This window comes from Cucumis melo, chromosome 4, assembly GCF_025177605.1.
Source record: "Cucumis melo cultivar AY chromosome 4, USDA_Cmelo_AY_1.0, whole genome shotgun sequence".
Classification (NCBI taxonomy): domain Eukaryota; kingdom Viridiplantae; phylum Streptophyta; class Magnoliopsida; order Cucurbitales; family Cucurbitaceae; genus Cucumis; species Cucumis melo.
Genome location: NC_066860.1, coordinates 29,699,248 through 29,717,879, shown reverse-complemented (window position 1 = coordinate 29,717,879; position 18,632 = coordinate 29,699,248). Strand labels below are relative to the sequence as shown.

Sequence of the window (18,632 nt, the reverse complement as noted above, 5' to 3'; positions counted from 1 at the left end):
ATTCAATCTTAAAAAAGTTATTTGTTTGCTGGAATGAAACTAAAAAAAATATTTGATTTCTGAATAATGAAAATTTGAAAGGAAAAAAAAAAAAGAAAAACCTACTTTAATACATTTTCAAAGTAATATATTGACATGTGAAACTATACACTATCAAATACTATAAAATTAAAAAAAAAAATTCCATAAAAGAAAGCTTATCTACCGCAGGTAATTGATAAAGAAAATTTCACTATATTACAAGTTATCTTTTCTTCCACGTCTCATGGTTATTGTTATTATTTGAGGTCAAATTCAATAACGATATTTATAGCAAAAAAAACAATGACATATTCATAATTATAATCACCGACAACTAAGCATAAATCAAGTCTCATTCGGCTTTATGGTTTTTGTATATATAAAGATAGAAAATCAATATAATTCTAATGATGGTAGTTACTAAATGCATGTAATAATCATATATGAGGGTAAAAATGAAAATGCTCTAAAAAAGACAAGAGTAAGCATTTAGTAATTGTTTAGAATAATGGGGAAATAATGGAATTAACGTCCACAAACATAGCATGTTAGGCCGACAGGTACCGACCTGGCTTTTCCAGCAGCCGACAAGTGGCATCGGGCCATCACGTGATCATCATGCGCACTTTCAAACTCTTTTCATTTACCATCCTACCCTCCTCCCCATGCTAGCCGTTGCAACCACTTTTTCCCGCTGTAGAGGGCATGCGATGGTACCCTCCAAGGCCTTCCAAATTCCGAGGATATAATAGTAACTTCCTGCTACCTTTTCCCTCTCTTCTCTCTCCCCGGACTGTAGTTTTGCCCCTTCCGTGGTCAGTCAAAATCCACCGAATTTCAAGCTCTTTTTTCCTCACTCACACTCTCACTGAAGCTCTCTCTCTCTCTCTCTCTCTCTCCTCGTTTCGCTGAGATTCTCCTTCCTAGGGTTTAGGTCTTGTTTGTTGTTCCATGGCTTCTTCGTCTTCTGATCCTGGCTTCAAACACGAACCCGGTGCCTGTAGCACTGCTGCTGCTGGAAGAGGGACGGCGGAATCTTCCGAGGTTGTTATGGCAAATGATCAGCTTTTACTGTATAGAGGGTTGAAGAAAGCGAAGAAAGAGAGAGGTTGTACTGCCAAAGAACGCATTAGTAAAATGCCTCCGTGTGCTGCTGGAAAAAGAAGCTCCATATACCGCGGAGTCACTAGGTAATTCTCATATCAAATGAAGCTGGTGCATTTGATTGCTGAGAGTTTTGTTTTTCTTTCTTTCGTTTTAAATGATTTGAATTCCTTTTCCTTACGGATTGTCGAAAATTTAATCGGAAAAGTGTAAAATTGTTGCTCGCCGCTCGCAGACTAATTTGATACTTTGTGAAGAATTTGCTGTTTACTCAATTGGAAAAGAGTCGAGTCTTTGTTCATATAGGGGGATTTTGATACGATAAGACAAGGATGCGATCAAGTGACTCTTTGCATGGGTGAATATGTAACTTGAGCTAAAGGCTACAGCAGTAAATGCCATAGTATCAAGCCTTAGTTACGCACGAAAACAGAATCTGAACTCAATAATTCTCACGTTGGTGAAAGAGAGAGTAAAATGGCTAAATGATCAATAGCATCTTAAGTAGTTCTAGACATAAGAGGAATTTTTCGTATAAGGCTGATCGGTCCGCAGGTGCGGTATATACGACCATAATGATTGACTTCGTGAGGTGAGGCAAGGGCTATTTTTATGAATTAGAAAGAAGATTACAAAATATATACTTATTGCGCATTGTAACTAATCATCATTTTGTTGAAGTCGCCCACCTCATTAGGTACCTTATCAAGTCAGTAGATGTGTTATCAGATGTTATTATCAAAAGATAATCAACCGTTTTTTTCTACTAAAAGAATTGCTTCCTTATTTTTTATCTAGCGAGAATCAATTGGCTGACATTGCTAGTAATGTACACCTGTTCTTTTAGTTTTCTGTTGTCTCTGCTGACCAGTGGGTTTGGTGATATTAGGCATAGATGGACTGGTCGTTATGAAGCTCATCTTTGGGATAAAAGTACTTGGAACCAGAACCAGAACAAGAAGGGAAAGCAAGGTATTTCTCTCTCTCTCTCACACACACATATGCACACACAAATATCAGTGTGAAACCAATCACCGGTTTGCTTTGGAGTACTGAGTACTGACAGCACTTTTATCTTTAAAATGTGCATGGAACTTCTGGCATATGATTGATCATTCCAGTGTATCTGGGTTAGTATTCTAATCTATTTTCCTCTTTGTACTTTTTAACATTGACTAATACTGGATTATTTTGGCCTTTATGCATACTTTTAATGAGTGACCTGAATTTACAGGAGCATATGATGAAGAAGAGGCTGCTGCTAGGGCTTACGATTTGGCTGCCTTAAAATATTGGGGTCCTGGGACTCTTATTAATTTTCCAGTGAGATGTCGCTTAATCCCCTTCCCCTTCAAGAAATGGAAAAATGCTAGATAGAAACCGATTCTTTCATGACCATAGTTTCTCAATAAATATTTTTATGCAAACTTTGAAGCATGTATTCCTCTTTTTTATCCTTTGTCTTACAGTCCTAGAGTTGTTTCTATTTAAATTGTGGGACACTTTCTAGCTTTTCAAAAAGTGTATTAAATAGTTACAGAGTTTTGGAAAAAGTATTATATTATCTAGAGAAGTATCTTCAGTATCCTACTTGCATACTTTGTTCTGCTCGACTTGTGTAATAAGAAATTTAGCAATTGCATTTTGCAGGTGACTGATTATACAAGGGACCTCGAAGAAATGCAGAATGTTTCAAGAGAGGAATACCTTGCATCTCTAAGAAGGTAAATAGAAACTGTTGAAACGTCTAGTGTGATATAATCAGCTACTGCTCATACAATTATATACTTTTCAGAAAGAGCAGTGGATTCTCCAGGGGAATATCCAAATATCGAAGTCTCTCAAGGTATTTCTTTTTTCCTTGTTAATGTTAATTGTTGACACATCAACCTTGTTTACCGGTTGAAGAATAATTTGTTTGTGAGATATATGTTGACCTCTTCTATGTCCTCGTGATAATTCAGAAATATATAGGTTATGATTTTATAATTTTAATACCTCATGATTAAAACTGTTACTATGTTATGCAGTTCTTTTCTTTTCTTCCATTTTTTTATTAGTAAATGTATGTAAACTGCTGTTCGATCAAGAAAAGCTGAAAGAATACAATAATGCATACAGGACAGCTGATTCAAAGGAGCCATACAAAATATCACATAACGACAGGCATATTTTTGTGGGTGTTTTTATGGCCTTTTATTCTTATTTTTTTAAAGTTTAGTTATCATAAACAAATTATAATATTATTTTTTAAAGTACAGGCTTATTAACGATAGAATGATTTAGAGGAAATGATTTTAATATTCTTTTTTAGGAAAAGGGAAAAGTTGCTAGCATTGGAAGTTTTTGGGAAACATGATTTATGTGGTTCAGTTTGAGCCTTAGACACAGTATGAATTAATTCTAAAATGGATAAACTTGCTCCTTATCGATCAAACCTAGATTGTATTGGCTGTGACTCAGGAAGACTTGCACTGTATCATGCTCTTCAGTTAAGATGGTACTTGCAACAGTATGTTGCTTTGTATTGAAGGGGAACTTAGCTTGATGTTACAATTGAACCTTTTGTTATATGCTAACTTTAATATATGTCATGCTTGGATTTGAAACAAGAAACAAGTGGGGGACACAAATCTTAGACAGAGGATAACACCAACGGGCCAAAGGCCATTCCTGTCATGCTTGGACAATCCTTTCATTGGGTAAAAAAAAGGACATTTCCCTTCAGTTTATTAGCTCTCTCTTTTGGTTTAGCGTGGAGGGAGCATTAGACCTTCAACAACTTAGAAAATACGTCTAGTATGGGCTTGGCTTCTGTCCCGTTTTTTGTTCTTTTCATATCATCTGTGAAATTTGTTGGTTTTTTTATTTTCTAAAGAAATATTTTACTTTATTATACATCTTTGATTGTGGATCTCTTAACATAATCATCTCACAGTTTCACCTTGCTTCCTGCAAATTAGTATACTGCTTATTTACTATCCTGATGCCATTTCTTTAGAGTCGTATGAGGTATGAACTAGAATAAAAACGTTGAATACGTTTATCGTTTTCTTTCATTTCAATTTCCCTTCTTCATTTCCACTTGCAAATGCTCTTTGTATCATTGAAATTTTGATTTAGACTGTAATATTTAAACTATTGTTGTGGCTTCAAATGAATCCTTAATAGACATGATGCACACTTAAGCCTTCATTTTGTTGATCTCTGTTAATTATTGTTGCTGCTTTTGTAAACTAGTCGATGGGATCCTTCATTTGGTCGCATGCCAGGCCCTGATTATGTTAGCAGCATAAATTATGGTAAGTTGGCTTAACTTATTACTATATCATGTCTCTAGCTTCAATGCAGTTCTCTTATTTGATTCATTTGATCTTTGAGTTTACTTAAAAGTATGCAAGAACTTTTCATATGGATAATAAACGGTGCCTACCCTGCAATGTAATTATAAGGTGCTGGAGACGATCAAGCAACTGAAAGTGAATTCGTCCACAACTTCTGCATTGAAAGGAAGATTGACTTAACAAGTCACATTAAGTGGTGGGGGCCGAACAAAACTCGAACAGCCAGTGCAGGCTCAAAGTCATCAGAAGAAGACAAAAATAGTTGTGCTGGAGAAGTTGGCAGTGAACTCAAAGCTCTGGGACAGACCACCCGTCCTACAGAGCCATATGAGATGCCCTGTTTGGGTACTTCTGGAGTAAAGAAGCCTGCTTCCAAGATCTCTGCTTTAAGCATTTTGTCACGGTCAGCAGCCTACAAGAGTTTGCAGGAGAAAGCTTTGAAATTACAGGAAACTAACAACGAGAATGATGAGAACGAAAATAAAAACACTGTTAACAAGATAGATCATGGGAAAGTGGTTGAAACACCTACTACAAGTCATGGTGGTGATCCCAGTGAGAGATATGGGGTTACTTTCGGAACAAGTGGTGGATTGCCACTTCAGAGAAATATGTTCCCCTTGACTCCATTCTTAACAGCACCTCTTCTTAGCAGTTACAACACCGTTGATCCTTTGGGAGATCCTATTCATTGGACATCTCTCGCTTCTGTTCTTCCTACCGGACTTTCTCGCACAGCTGAGGTTAGTGTGTATACTGTCCTTGTTTTATAGGGTGAATTTGAGACGTCATTTAGAAGGATGGAAAGAACTTTTAGTAAAAGAAAATTTTATGTGTTTGGTTACATCTTTAGACAATATCTAAAAATTCTGAAACAACCTATAAATATTTAAAGCACTTTGGAAATAAACATTTAATTTTTGTTGTTTGAAAATGATTTTATAGGTTAGTTTTCAAAGGACATTCCAGTTTCTTTCATAGTAAATGTTAATGTTCAGTATGCATTGACCTGAACTAAAGTAGCCCTAGCGGGAGAAGATGAAGATATACTCTTGGTAAAATATATTATGTTACTTTAAATCAAAAGAATGCGGAGATTTTTCGTTGCTTTCTTCTATAACCTTTTGGTTTTACAATGCAGGTTACGAAAACTGAAACCTCTTCAACTTACACTTTGTTTCGGGCTGAGGAATAAAGTTCAAGGAATTTCTCGCACACCCTACAATCACTTTTGAGCTGAACTCAGTTAGACTGGGTTTCTGTGCTGATGTTGCAGCATCTATACATGTGAACAAGCTTTAAGGAATAAAGCTTTACTTAAATCACATTATGCTCAAGAACACATTACACATTGTACATACCTGAGGCCTCTTCGATATTTCTAAAATGCAAGAGGTGATGAATATGGTCACGAAAGGAAGCACATACAGTTGTAGAAGAAAGGACAACATCAAGTCTTAGAATATCACACGTCTGTTTTATATCATGCACATGTTATCTAGTCATATATAAATTTGATTTTGTTCTTGAATATGTATTACTTGGTTATATTTATATCCGGTTATCAATTTCAATGTTTTACTCCCAGTTATCTGGTGAATATAGTTGGAAGGATAGGAATGGCTTGCAGCTTGCATTCGGTTGATATTGTCCTGCTGGGGCCCAGACTTCATGAGTAAGTTTTCTTCTCTAATCAAAATTCAAATAACGTCCATATTCTGCGGTAATTTACTTTGGGATTTTAGCTTTTCTGACTTCTTCTACGGTATTTGTCTACCTGCAAATAAATTAAACCTAAAGAACGGAAACACTTGGTTTGGTGGACACTTCTTTTAGACTTTATGCATCATTTGTTTACCAAAACAACGAAAACACAAATAGGAACAACAGAACCATGAGCTCCCATTTTGGGAATGGGGGCCATTTAGTTGTAAAGTCCCGTTGGTCAGGGCCAAGCCTGGTCAGCAAGCCAACCTTAGAGGTCCAACAACCCAAGTGAGCAAAATAGGCCTCAGCCATGGGCCCATGCCCATGAGAGGTTCATCCGGTTCAAGTTTGGGATGGTTTGCCTTGCACCCAAAGGTTTGGGAGTTTTTAGACTTGCAATGATTCCTTGATTGCTATAGGGAGAACATAAATCTTAGGTCAAATTTGATGCAATCCTTTTTTTTGCTACGCTAACACAAACTCTTGAAAATATTCAATTGTTAATCATAGGAGGCGTAGAATTAATCATTTAACATAATTGGTAGATTTCAAATTGAGTTTTTCCTAAGTTACTTGAATAGTTTATGTTATTGTTAGGGTCTCAAAAACTTTGTTTTAGTTATTAAGATAAAACAACAGAAGAATGCAATTCCAATTTCTCTGTACCCTCCATTGCATTGAATGCAGAGAATCAAAGAATTGTCTTTTGGTTTAAGATTAGGTTTTGAACACCTCCACCCACTTTCATTTATTTTCTTTGACCATGCACACATACTTTTCAAGAATTCTATAGTGTCTGGCTCTCTATTTTACTCCCATTACTTTTATAATAATTAATAAAACAAGATACCAAATTTCTCTTTTAATGATAGATTGAAAAGAGAGAACAAACAAATGATTGTGTTTATATTCAAGTTGATATCACAATTAAAGGAACATTTGAATAACCCAAAATGTATTCATGCTATCAACTCCCTAGTGAATAAGATGCATTGGAAAAGAGAATGAAATATACATACATACATACATACATACATTATATATATATATATATATATGTATGTATGTATGTATGTATGTATGTATGTATATCCTTCTGCTCTCATAGAAAATAGGTAATACATCTTTGACATGGATATGAAGGTTGGTTAGAAGTTGAGTATCAAATATTTTTCAAAATTGTACAACTTAAGAACCTTTAAACTTGTCATATTAGCTTTTCTTTACCTGTTGGAATATTCCACCTAAGTACGCTTTTTTTTTTCTGGACCATCAATATAATAAATTTAGAGAGTTGTGTTTGGATTTTGCAGCTCAAAAGACCTACCTCATGTCCAAATTAGTTGTCTTGAAGAAAAGGACATAGTTAAAGTTTTAGAAACCACTTTCGATCCCCAGAAGAAGTAACAATTGCAATAATCTATAAACTAACTATTTAGCTTCTATACATCCAAAATTGTAACAATGAACTTATAGGAACTAACAATTAAAGTCCTAATTGGGATAAAAACTAGAAGTCCTCATTGTGATAAGTATTATTAAGATACTATACAGATTAAGTCATTCATTCGGAAGATTTGAATGGACAAATTAAATTGTTAGAATTATTACTGCTATGATCAAAAGTTGTCTTCTTCATTTAATGGTTCATCATATCTTTTAAAACATTCCTAGCAGAAATAAATGAGTAATTGTAACTAAATTTTGAAACAAAGTAAAAAAGAACTCTCTGTTTAGAACAGTACACAAACGAGCGGATTCAAACGGAAAACTAAAAGCAAACGTCGTAATAGAATACTTTTTATCTAAAAAGTTTGATGGAAGCAGATTCATTTGCATGTTTGTGAGAGCAGAAAAGGTTTATTTGGATGAATTGATCTCTTCCTCTTGTTTTGTTTGATTTCCATTTCATCTTCTTCCTCAACCTCCAACTGCACTCCAAAGAGTTTCAAGTTTGGCTTCAACATTATCTCGTCTTCCTTCTTTTCATTGCCATTAATGACCATGAATTCGTACTTAGCCACCAAATCTAGAAGCTCTCTGCATTTCTTCTTCATGTTTGTTAGTTCAAAGCTTAACACTCCATTCTCCTTCTTCAACTTCTTGTTTTCGTAAGCAAGCATTGTATATTGATCATCAGATGATGAAGTCGATAACGACCTTTGATCTTCATCGTGATTGTCTTGATGTGTGACTTGGATTGCTTTTGCATTACTATTGTGTTTTCGTTTGTTGGTCCATGCTTTTCTTCTGCGTATTTCGCATAGTCTTTCTTTACATCCCTTTTTAAACTTGTCGTTGTAAAATTCCCATCTGCTTGTCGCAATCTTACGAAATCCCTACATCAAAGTTTCGTTGCACATGTTTTATTATATACAAGTCTAATCTAATATCAAAATGTTTTACTACCCTCCTGCTTATCAATAATAATAGTAGAGAAATTACGTTTACGTGAGTTTGATTACTAGACCTCTATTTTCATATAATTTGAAAATTTTATCAAATTTAAAAGTTCATACTTTCGACACAAGTTATTGTTTGAAGCCATGTTTTATTTTTAAAAATAAAAGATTATGTTTTTTAATTTTTATATTAATTTAAGAGTTATCTGTGAAAATCTTTTTTTTTTTTAAAAAAAAAATATATCTTGACCTTTTCTTTTTATTATTGTAGTATATAGTTTTACAATTAGATGGGTAGAAATTCAGAACATTTCAATCTATGCAAGAGATGTAATGTAACGTCATTAAATGTTGAAAAATATTTATTACAAATAATTTATAGTCAAACATAAATATTTAAATTAGTATAGCACCTTTAACCATAAAAGAATATTTTTCTTTCATAACTAAAATTGGCAAACTTTTTCTTTCAAGTCAAACTTTGCAGTATCTACCCATATCTATATTCTTTTCTCACTTCCTAAATTGAAATCGTCTTGTGATTTTTCTTAGTTTTGATCTTTTTTCCTTTAATTTCAAAAGTAAAACTATATAAAAATTTTGCAAAATGATTATAACAAAAATCGTAATCAAACTGAGTTCTAGATCGCACATACCAAAATCAAAATCGAAACACATTAAAAAAAAAGTGTAGTTGAATACAATAATTTTGAAAGAAAAAAGAACCACATGTATAAACACAACAATATTCAACTTACATAGGTGTTAAGTTGGCGAACAAAGCTAGAGAAGTTGTTGTGTTTGAAGAGGGTGGGTAGGAGATCTATAGCAAACTCCGGTGGCTGCCATACGATGAAAGTCGTCCCATCGGAGTTCCACGATATGACGTTGTCTGTCATGGGATCCTCAACAAGCATGTAGGTTTTGGTCAAGAACGGCGACGTAGTCGGCTCACTGACGACCGCAATAGACTCCTCACACACATTACCCAGACTTACCATTGCCTCTCCCATAAGAAAAATAACCAATAGATACAGAAAAGCAATGAAGAATATATAAATAGATATGTATATATGAATGATATAATTAATTTAGAAGTTTTAGGAGGAGAAGAGAAGAAGGGCAGTTAAGAACACCCAACCCCAACAATAGAAACCCAACACAACTCCACAGTTCATGAGAAATGCAAAGCCCCTTTTTTCTCTCTCTCTTTACAGAGGGAAGAAAAGGAAGAAAAAAGAAATGGTTGGATAAACTTATATCCCACTAGCTAACACTAAAAAACTCTCTCACATATACTAACGCACACCATTCATGGCATCCAATTATTTTACTACTTTTTCTTAAACTACCCATTAGGCTTTTTTCTTTACATTTTTTTCTAATATAATATACACTACAAAGAAAATAAGATTAAGCAATTTTTTTTAGAAAGTGATGTAAGAGATTTAAACTCAATATCTCTTATCATCGAGTATACATAAGTACCGATTGAACTTATAAATTCATTTTGTAGTAAAAATAATGGTAGAAAAAGTAATTTAATTTATTTCATTATGTAGTAAGAATAATAGCAGGAAAAGTAAACTATTTTAAGTAATTGTCATGAAACCCTTCAATTTCTTCCAAAATGATTTTATTTTTCAAATTAAGCATTTGAAAATTTATTCCAAACACATTTTAGATTATTACTTAGAAATTAATTATACTACAAATTTTACCCGGCGATTAAATCTAAAAATTTTCAAAACCTTTTTCTTTCGTAAAATTATTATTATAAATAATAAAATTGTTGAAAATATTTACAAAATATAATAAAATTTTAGATTCTATAAGATAAACTTTGGTTCATTTTGCTATATCTTCTAACTTTTTTTTTGTTCATTTTGCTATTTCTGAAAATGCCTCTTTTCTTTCTCTCGTAGGAGGAGTACTGTCATGCTCAAGATCTTTCTTATGCACTTTGGGTTTTGTTTATGTGTTCATGAAAAGAGCTCGAAGTGACGAAGAGTGGTCATTATTTTGTCCGAGCGAGGCCCCTGGTTTGGCTGATTGTTGGGGTAAGGAATTTGAAAAACTATACATTGGATATGAACAAAACAACAGGTAAATACGTACTTATATTTATGTGAGATCATTTTGTAACGTATGGTGAAATTTGGTCTAATTCTGTACAAAGGATATTTTGTTTTATTTGTAAGGAAAAAGTTATGAAAGTCGTCAAGGCACAAAAACTTTGGGATAAAATCTTAATATCACAATTTGAGACTATAAATTCTTACCTACTATTTAAGGTTAATGAATTACACCATATTTAGTACATGTTTGGATTAACTTTCTATGTTTTTAAAGAGATGTTTATAAACACTTTGAAAGTCAATCCAAACACAATCTTAATTTGTCACCTACTTTACATTAACTTGTTTATAGCGTGGGTAGTAACATACTTTTATTTATAGGACAATTTATAATAAGATACTTGTAACAAGAAAACTCAAAGTGCATGCTATGTGTAATCTTTCCTCAATCGCGCTTCCTCGTTTCATCAAACAGAAGGTCTGTTAGAGTTCTACAAAATTTTCCTTTTGTTCATGGGGATTCATTGTTAGATATTATATTAAATTTGTTTCCATCCATGAATTTAAATTTTTTAATCAATCTACAATTTTAAGATCCATTAACTTACTACAAGGTGTTCCGATCGAGTTTCAGCCATCTAATTAAGCTTATTGGTGGCATAGATTCCAAGAATGGATACTTCGATTTCGACAAATAAGATGAGGTACATTATTAATTCATGAAAATAATTTGTTCACACACTGTTTGTTGTTGAATTATTAATCAATTGACTTTGATTCTTTATTATTCTTTGTGTAATTTAGATAACTACACTATAGTAACAACAAATTTGAACAAGATAATTGATGTCAATTAACCATTACACTATTGATACTGCCAAAATGTCTAATTTAAGACCTAGACCTATTGGCTATTGGTATTGGGGTGCAAGGTCTTGCAGATATGTACTGGGGATGTTCTTTGATTCACCCAAGGTAATCAGTTAATTCAACCATTTTGTTAGCCTTAACTTATTCCACTCAATTTACACATACTATGTTTATGTAACATTTAATGACTATCAGCCCAACAACAATTAGTAGAGTTCTAAGATCTTATTCTAAACCAGAATCTTCTATCAATTATGTTAAAAAGGTCATGAGTTCAATTATGATAATCACTTAATTAGAAAATAATTTCGTTGAAGGTTTATAACATCCAAATATTATAATAATAATAATAGTGTTATGTGTTTCTCTATTTGTATTCTAAATCTTTCTTTCTAGGTGTATATATTTTTAGTGGTGAGTTTATTGTTGTGAATAAGCATCTATCTGTTGCAAGACTTGACAAAGATGGGTTTATGATCTCCTGCCCTGAAGAATAAGATTTTGTATGACAAAGCCTCTGTTCAAAACATTTCCAGTATATTTTGAATCCTATTTTAAAAAATACGAAGACTAAAAAGGTTCATTTTGAAAAATAAAGAAACAAATGGATGTATTCTTATAAACTCGAAACTGTCCGGGGGAGATCGGGTAGATATGGTTGTCCATGGAAGATGCTACATTGAGAGCCTACATATCCATATGGTGAATACAACTACTAAAAAACTTACTTTCACTTCCATGCATGGTCAGAGCACAAAGGTATATTAAAAATTCATGAAATGGGAAAGAATGTGTTTACGTCTATTACTGTTCATTTGCAAATGATTATCAAACATCTCTCTTCTTTCTTTATTTTGCACATATATTGAAAAATCAACCTAAACACGAACTTACCTAATTCCGACCTTTTGTTCTTTGTTTTGCTGTCATTTAAAAAAGATCTCAACTTCCCACCAAAAAGAAGAAAAAACTGATGTATTTAAATCCTTGGTTATGAAAAAGAAAATCGTGAACTCCAAGACGCATCCGCATACGCATCCATGGATTGGAAGATAAATGACAATCCATTCATTCCATTACGGAGGGAAAGAAGATTCTGTTCATTAAGAACAAACACAAAACCACTTTCACTTGGTTTCCTTTTGTAAAGCAAAAGAGAAAAGGTATGGGAGTTTTTTGTTTATTATGTTTGTTTGCTTGATTACAAAGAAAACGAATACAGTAGCCGAGAAATTGAGCAAAGTAGCAGTTTCTTACTTGATTCCAAATGCAAGGAATTTAGGGCGATTTTAGATAACGATGCATTTTAAGGACGAAAAAACTGACAACGAGAACCAATCTCACAAAATTGAACTCTGACAATGGTTGGACTTCTCGGCAGTGTGGCCGGAAATCTGCTCGGAAGGATAATTGAAGCCGCCGACCGACGAGAGTTTCGTGCTATCCGAAGAGAACTGAAAAACCTCGAAACAGCTGTGTTGAATCTTAAGGCCAGACTCCGAGACGCCGAGGAGAAGCAGGCTAGCGATCCTGAACTCTATGATCAGCTTAGAAAACTCAAACATGCGTTTTCAATGGCAGACAGTGTAATTGAGGAATTGGAATGCGATTATTTGAAGTGGAGAGTGCAGAATCGAAAGAACGATGTTGACGATAAAGGATACCAATTCTCTTCTTGTTTCTCCTCTAATTTCCCCATTTCTTCATGTAATACGGTCGCTAAATTCCAGCAACTCACAGAAGAATTACGTTTGATTGAGGAAACCATGTCTAAATTCTCTCTGGTTGAAGATGAAGATGAATATATCAAAAATTTGAAGGGTGAAATGACTTTGCGGACCTCCATTACTGGTTCCCAAGCTTTCGCTAGGCTTCTGCGCTTGAGGAAAGAGGCGATTCTCTCTAATGTGGATTCCATTTTTGGTAGAGATAAAGTACAAGAGAGTATCATTAAGGAACTTGTGAATGATGAACAAAAATCTCCCCGTATTCTTTCAATCCAAGGAGATGGAGGGATGGGAAAGACGGCTCTGGCCAAGTTAGTCTATAATGCAGACGAAGTGTTTGATCATTTTGACAAGAGAATATGGGTATGCGTTTCTGAAGATTTTGATATTCAGAGAATCATAAAGGAGGTTCTGATTTCTGCAACTGGAGAAAATGTTACCACCGTTGCCTTAACCGAAAGTCGTTTACGAATCCGGCTCCAGCGGTACTTTTTTGGCAAAAAAATCTTGCTTGTTTTGGATGATTTTGGGAATTTGGATCACGATAGAGTATCAGAACTGAAAGAAATCGTGAAGATGGGTGTTGATGGCAGCAAGATAATGATAACCACTCGCAGCCATAAAACTCCAAATGTTGCTGCGACACACAAGATTGACAAACTCGACAAGACGATATCTATGCAAATATTCGAAGATACATTTGGAGGCAACGAGCTTAGCAACGATGTGGATCTCAAAAACCTTGTGGCAGAATGTGGAGGAGCTCCTTTGGCAATCAAATGTTTGGCTGGACTGCTCTCTTCGAAACCGAGCGATGGTGCTAATAGTCCGAATGTCAAGGACTTGAGTGAAAAATGGAAACTGGAGGAGGCGAACTACGGTGGTGGCGTTTCATGTGCACTAAGACTGAGTTATGATCTAATGCCATCTTATTTGAAACCTTTTTTTCTTTGCTTTTCATTGTTGCCGAGAGATAATGTGTTCTTCTCATTTGAGCTAATCCAGTTATGGTTGGAACAAGGATTCCTTCCTTCAGGTACCAAAGATGATCCTGAAGAAATTGGGGAGAAATATTTCAAGGAATTGTGGGATCGCCGTTTACTCGTTGATGTTGAGGAGCACACTCTTGGATATTGGTTCAAAATCCATAACCTTGTACATGATCTTGCAGTCCAAAAGGCTGAGGGACAAAAGAACCTCGGAAATTTTCATCAGCTTTCATTTGTCGATTGCAAGAGCAATATCCCTCCGTCGACAAGCTATAATGACATTCATTTTCTTTCCATTCCAGTTGTAGGTGGTGCGGAACCAAAGATCAATGGAGACCCTCTTTTCAAATGCATCACCAAGTTCAAGCAGCTAAGGTTTTTGTACTTGTGCAACTCTTCTCTGGAAGAAATTCCAACCTCCATAGGCACGCTGAAACATTTGAGGTGTTTAGATTTGCGAGGGAGTCAACGGCTGAAGAGGTTGCCAGAATCAATTTGCAAACTACAGAGCCTACGGACTTTGATTCTTGCATTCTGCTCAGAGCTTGAAGAGCTTCCCAGAAACATAAAGAACTTGATAAGCCTCAGATTCTTATGGGTCCAAACAAAGCAAGCCAGCTTGGGAAAAGATCAAATAGGAAGCTTAACATCGCTTCGTTTTCTCGCCATTGGAAGGAGTGATAACTTGACTCACTTGTTTGAAGATATCGACAAACTCAATTTCCTCAAAACACTGATCATTTATGATTGCAAATCGCTGCTAACACTGCCAAAAGGCTTGGAAAACGTGGAATCGTTATGTAATATGGGAATATGGGGATGTGAGCGGCTGAGATTTACATTCTCACTGGCTTCACTTAACCTTAAGAAACTGATACTCAGACAACTTACAGCAGTGTCCAGTTTGCCTAAGTGGCTGGCCCATTTGGATGACACTTTAGAAGTGCTAGAAATTGGAGAGTTCCCCACGCTAAGAGAATTGCCTATGTGGTTTTCAAATTATTGGGAACTTCGAATTCTTGGGATCTCCAACTGTCCTCAGTTGAATCACGAATGCTTCCATCATGAACTACCAATTTATCGTGATAAGATTGAGGAGTTGAGGGTCACATTTTGTGGGTCTTCGAGCAAGTCTTCGTGGAAAAAAAGTATGGAGGAAATCAAAAATAAAAACCCGAATATCTCTTACATCCGTGCCATTTATGTGGACTCCAAAAGAATAATGCCACTAGAAGAATCAACAGAAAAACCTAAGGAAACTGAGACAAAACAGGATGATGCAAATAACAATATGAGTCATGTTGACATTGGATTACTTTCAAAGATAGAACAGGCGCATGCGAATAACAATGTAAGTCATCCTGGGACTAAACAACCTTCAATGAACAAACATGATGATGCAAATAACAATACGAGTCATTCTGGGATTAGACTATTTTCAGAGACAAAACAGGAGCATGCAAATAAAAATGACAATGTAAATGAGAATGAGACCGGTAAGGTCTGTTTGGGAGATAATGACCATGCTGAAGCTGACCAAGCTATGGTCACTACATATGAGGGTTTCTGAGGATGTATAGTTACACTGTGTATTGTTTGTGTTATATGACATTTATTTGGCTATTGCTAAACTTGTATGTATTTGATTGATCTTTAAGTAATGTTGAGACACCAAATGACAATATCTCAATATTACAAATGAAATTCCACCAAATTGAAGTGTATACACATGACATAATTGACAACATGTAGATCGGTTGTGGGTTTTGTGGCTTGGCTGCATAAAATCAATTACCATATTCTTGAATATGAGTTTAATACTGCTTCAACATTTCTATCTCTTCTTGGCTTCAATTACTCTTAATAATTCTCATATGAATTATTGTTTGAGCCCTAATAGCTAGGATCCAAAGCATCAAAATATTAGTCCTATCACTAATCAATAAGAAAAAACAAGTTGGACTGAAGTTAAGACAACACCTCATCCTCAATCGGTCGAATTGGAGAGCCTATCATCATAAAAGACCTATCCAATATTTTCACGATCCAATGAAGCCACATATTATCTTATTAATTTACAAGAATAATTTGATTCTTCAAAGAGAATAAAATAAAAGAAGATTTGAATTAACCTTCTTTGTAATAACTCGTTATAGCTATCTAATTTGAATTCTAATCTCAAATTTTCTAAATTTCACATTCTTTCACTCATTGACTTAATCATCAAAGTGTTTGTGACAAGCACTAGACTAATGTTTACGTACGCCAACATAAACTTAGTTCAACTGACACCTATTTGTATCTATAGGCAAGATGTCCCAAATTCAAATCTTCCGATGTATATCATGTTTGTTTTCATTTTTTTCAATTTTGACCTTAACAAGTTGAATTAAAGGTGGATTATTGCTCTAAAAGTGTAAACTAATTATTTAACCTTTTTTTTTTTTATGTAAGAGATTTAGTCCAATTAAATCAACACTTAAATATCTAAATTGAGACATATGGTCGAGAAACAAAATATCTAAAAAACACACTATCTTCATTGGAAGACTCGATATTCCTCCATTGCAAATCCACTACAAAAGCATCTGAGATATTTATAGTTAGTAATATTATATTGAGGGTATCCATATTTTTGTTCTTTTTTATTTATTATGTTCTCTTGAACCAATACTCTTGTCCTTATTTACATTGAAAAACCCTTCTTTCTTGAAACTTTTGCTTTTTAAAAGGTATTATAATATCTATAACGGAGGAAATTTTGAACTCGAAACCTTTTGTCTCTGTATACATGTAGATTTTAGTTGGATTGAGTTCAAATTGTTGTTATTATTATTATTTACTAAAATTTAAACATAAGAATGAATTTTTAAAATCTACATTGTCAAAATTTGACTCACCATTCAAAAATATTAATAAAAATATATTAAAAGTGAAATAAATATTTATAAATTTAATTTTTAAAAGTTAACCTCGTTTATTTAGTCTATTTTTTACTTTCTGGGTAAGAGCATATAATTTAGTCTAGTATTTATATTTATTACCCTATTTCTTAAATCTCTAAAAATATTTAAATTCATATTGTATGTAAGATTTCTTCTTCCATATGTGAGTATTTGCACAAAATTTCAAAACAAGTTTAATTCATCGGTATTGATACGAATTCCGTCTTCAAAGCTTGTTGTACCCAAAGAAGAAAAAAGATTCCTTTTGATATGTTAAAATGAGTTTAACTTAGTCATACCTATAAAACAAAGTTTCTAGCTATTTGTATATAGATGTGTCAACGGTTTTTATTCATATATATTAGCATATTTCTTTAAGATTATGGATATATTTTTGAAACTTTTAAAAATTAGAAAAGAATTTTTGAAACAACGAATTAATAATTTCCATTCAAAACTAATGACAAAAGTTTTAACTCAATTTTTTAAAGTTCAGAGATATCTTTCAAATAAAGTTCAAAGTTGTATATTTTATTCATCTGATGAAACGTTGTTATTAGTAGATGTACTTACTTTTTCCATATTTGGGAATAATACATATATCCATATAAGTCCCTGTCCCTGTGGTTGTAGTTGTAGATGTGAGTTTCTTAATTAATTAGGTTATCTTAATTAGTTGGGAAAACCTGCATTTTTGTTCCCACTTTATTCATCAAACAGAATCATTTCTCTCTCACATTCATATCATATCAATAATCCTTGGAATAACCAAATATTATGTGTTGTCCTTTTGTTTTAAAAAAAAGATAGCTTTGTTATGTTTCTCCACTTTAGACTTAGCTTCTTAATTCAAGATTTAGAACTATAGTCGGTTCGATTTTATCGATTTATGGGTTAATCAAGAATCAAATTGAACAAATTAAATTGATTTTACAAAGAATGGATATTAATCAGTGACTAATTAAAAACAAATTCAATGTGTTGTTTGTTTGTTTTTTTTTCCGATTTATTATTGCTTTCATTCTCAATTTTACATTATTTAATTTCCATTTTGTTTCTAATTGGTCCTTTTAATAATTTTAAATTAAAATTGAGTCTTTATATCTATATATATTGAGGGATTGAAATGAGACATTTTTTCCCTTTTTCTTCTTGGCACTTTTCTAATTAAGAAACAATATTGCTTCATAATAGAATTTATCTTTTTATTCTAAACAAATATCTATGCACCATAATAATTATTAAAATACTAAAAGTATCTAACGTTAGAGTTTAATTTTAAAGGGTAAATATACACTATCTGTTCTATTCAATTTTGATTGAATTTTTCAATCAAAAACCAATCGGAACCAATTTTCTTTTTTTTTTTTTTTTCCTCAGAATATACAAAACAAGATCCAATTTTATACTAAAAAATCAAATCAACTAGTAGAACAGTTTTTTTT

At 33.5% G+C, this 18,632-nt stretch overlaps 3 protein-coding genes across 5 annotated transcripts; 2 read left to right on the top strand and 1 right to left on the bottom strand.

Moving 5' to 3' along the window:
- The first annotated feature begins 798 nt into the window (after nt 1-798).
- On the top strand, nt 799-6,056 carry LOC103486931 (AP2-like ethylene-responsive transcription factor At2g41710). Of its 2 annotated transcripts, XR_537148.3 has the most exons (10): nt 799-1,211; nt 2,015-2,097; nt 2,247-2,255; nt 2,360-2,448; nt 2,776-2,849; nt 2,921-2,971; nt 4,366-4,427; nt 4,578-5,212; nt 5,415-5,524; nt 5,611-6,056. XR_537148.3 is itself a non-coding variant. In XM_008445095.3 (9 exons), exons 1-9 carry the CDS (start codon nt 973-975, stop codon nt 5,662-5,664), a joined length of 1,296 nt encoding a protein of 431 aa, XP_008443317.1. In that variant the 5' UTR covers nt 804-972; the 3' UTR covers nt 5,665-6,056. The 2 variants fall into 2 exon arrangements, 1 of the variants encoding a protein (XP_008443317.1); XM_008445095.3 differs by lacking the exon at nt 5,415-5,524 and having other exon boundaries at nt 804-1,211.
- Nucleotides 6,057-7,792: 1,736 nt separating this feature from the next.
- On the bottom strand, nt 7,793-10,122 carry LOC103486932 (heat stress transcription factor B-3-like). The gene is made up of 2 exons (XM_008445096.3): nt 9,337-10,122; nt 7,793-8,515 (listed from the first exon to the last, which is right to left on the bottom strand). The coding sequence occupies exons 1-2, from the start codon at nt 9,589-9,591 to the stop codon at nt 8,006-8,008; spliced, it is 765 nt and encodes a 254-aa protein (XP_008443318.2). The 5' UTR covers nt 9,592-10,122; the 3' UTR covers nt 7,793-8,005.
- A 2,114-nt stretch (nt 10,123-12,236) lies between these two features.
- LOC103486933 (putative disease resistance protein RGA3) lies at nt 12,237-15,966 on the top strand. 2 transcript variants are annotated; one of them, XM_051083945.1, is made up of 2 exons: nt 12,237-12,689; nt 12,809-15,966. In XM_051083945.1, exon 2 carries the CDS (start codon nt 12,888-12,890, stop codon nt 15,810-15,812), a length of 2,925 nt encoding a protein of 974 aa, XP_050939902.1. In that variant the 5' UTR covers nt 12,237-12,689; nt 12,809-12,887; the 3' UTR covers nt 15,813-15,966. The 2 variants fall into 2 exon arrangements, with proteins under 2 accessions (XP_050939902.1, XP_050939903.1); XM_051083946.1 differs by having other exon boundaries at nt 12,239-12,689; nt 12,908-15,966.
- The last annotated feature ends 2,666 nt before the right edge of the window (nt 15,967-18,632 follow it).

Coding starts and splice junctions, on each gene's coding strand:
- LOC103486931 (XM_008445095.3), top strand. CDS start 973: ATGGCTTCTTCGTCTTCTGATCCTGGCTTCAAACACGAACCCGGTGCC. Junction 1,212..2,014: donor ATATACCGCGGAGTCACTAG/GTAATTCTCATA, acceptor TGGTGATATTAG/GCATAGATGGACTGGTCGTT. Junction 4,428..4,577: donor TGTTAGCAGCATAAATTATG/GTAAGTTGGCTT, acceptor TGTAATTATAAG/GTGCTGGAGACGATCAAGCA.
- LOC103486932 (XM_008445096.3), bottom strand. CDS start 9,591: ATGGGAGAGGCAATGGTAAGTCTGGGTAATGTGTGTGAGGAGTCTATT. Junction 8,516..9,336: donor TTCGCCAACTTAACACCTAT/GTAAGTTGAATA, acceptor ACTTTGATGTAG/GGATTTCGTAAGATTGCGAC.
- LOC103486933 (XM_051083945.1), top strand. CDS start 12,888: ATGGTTGGACTTCTCGGCAGTGTGGCCGGAAATCTGCTCGGAAGGATA.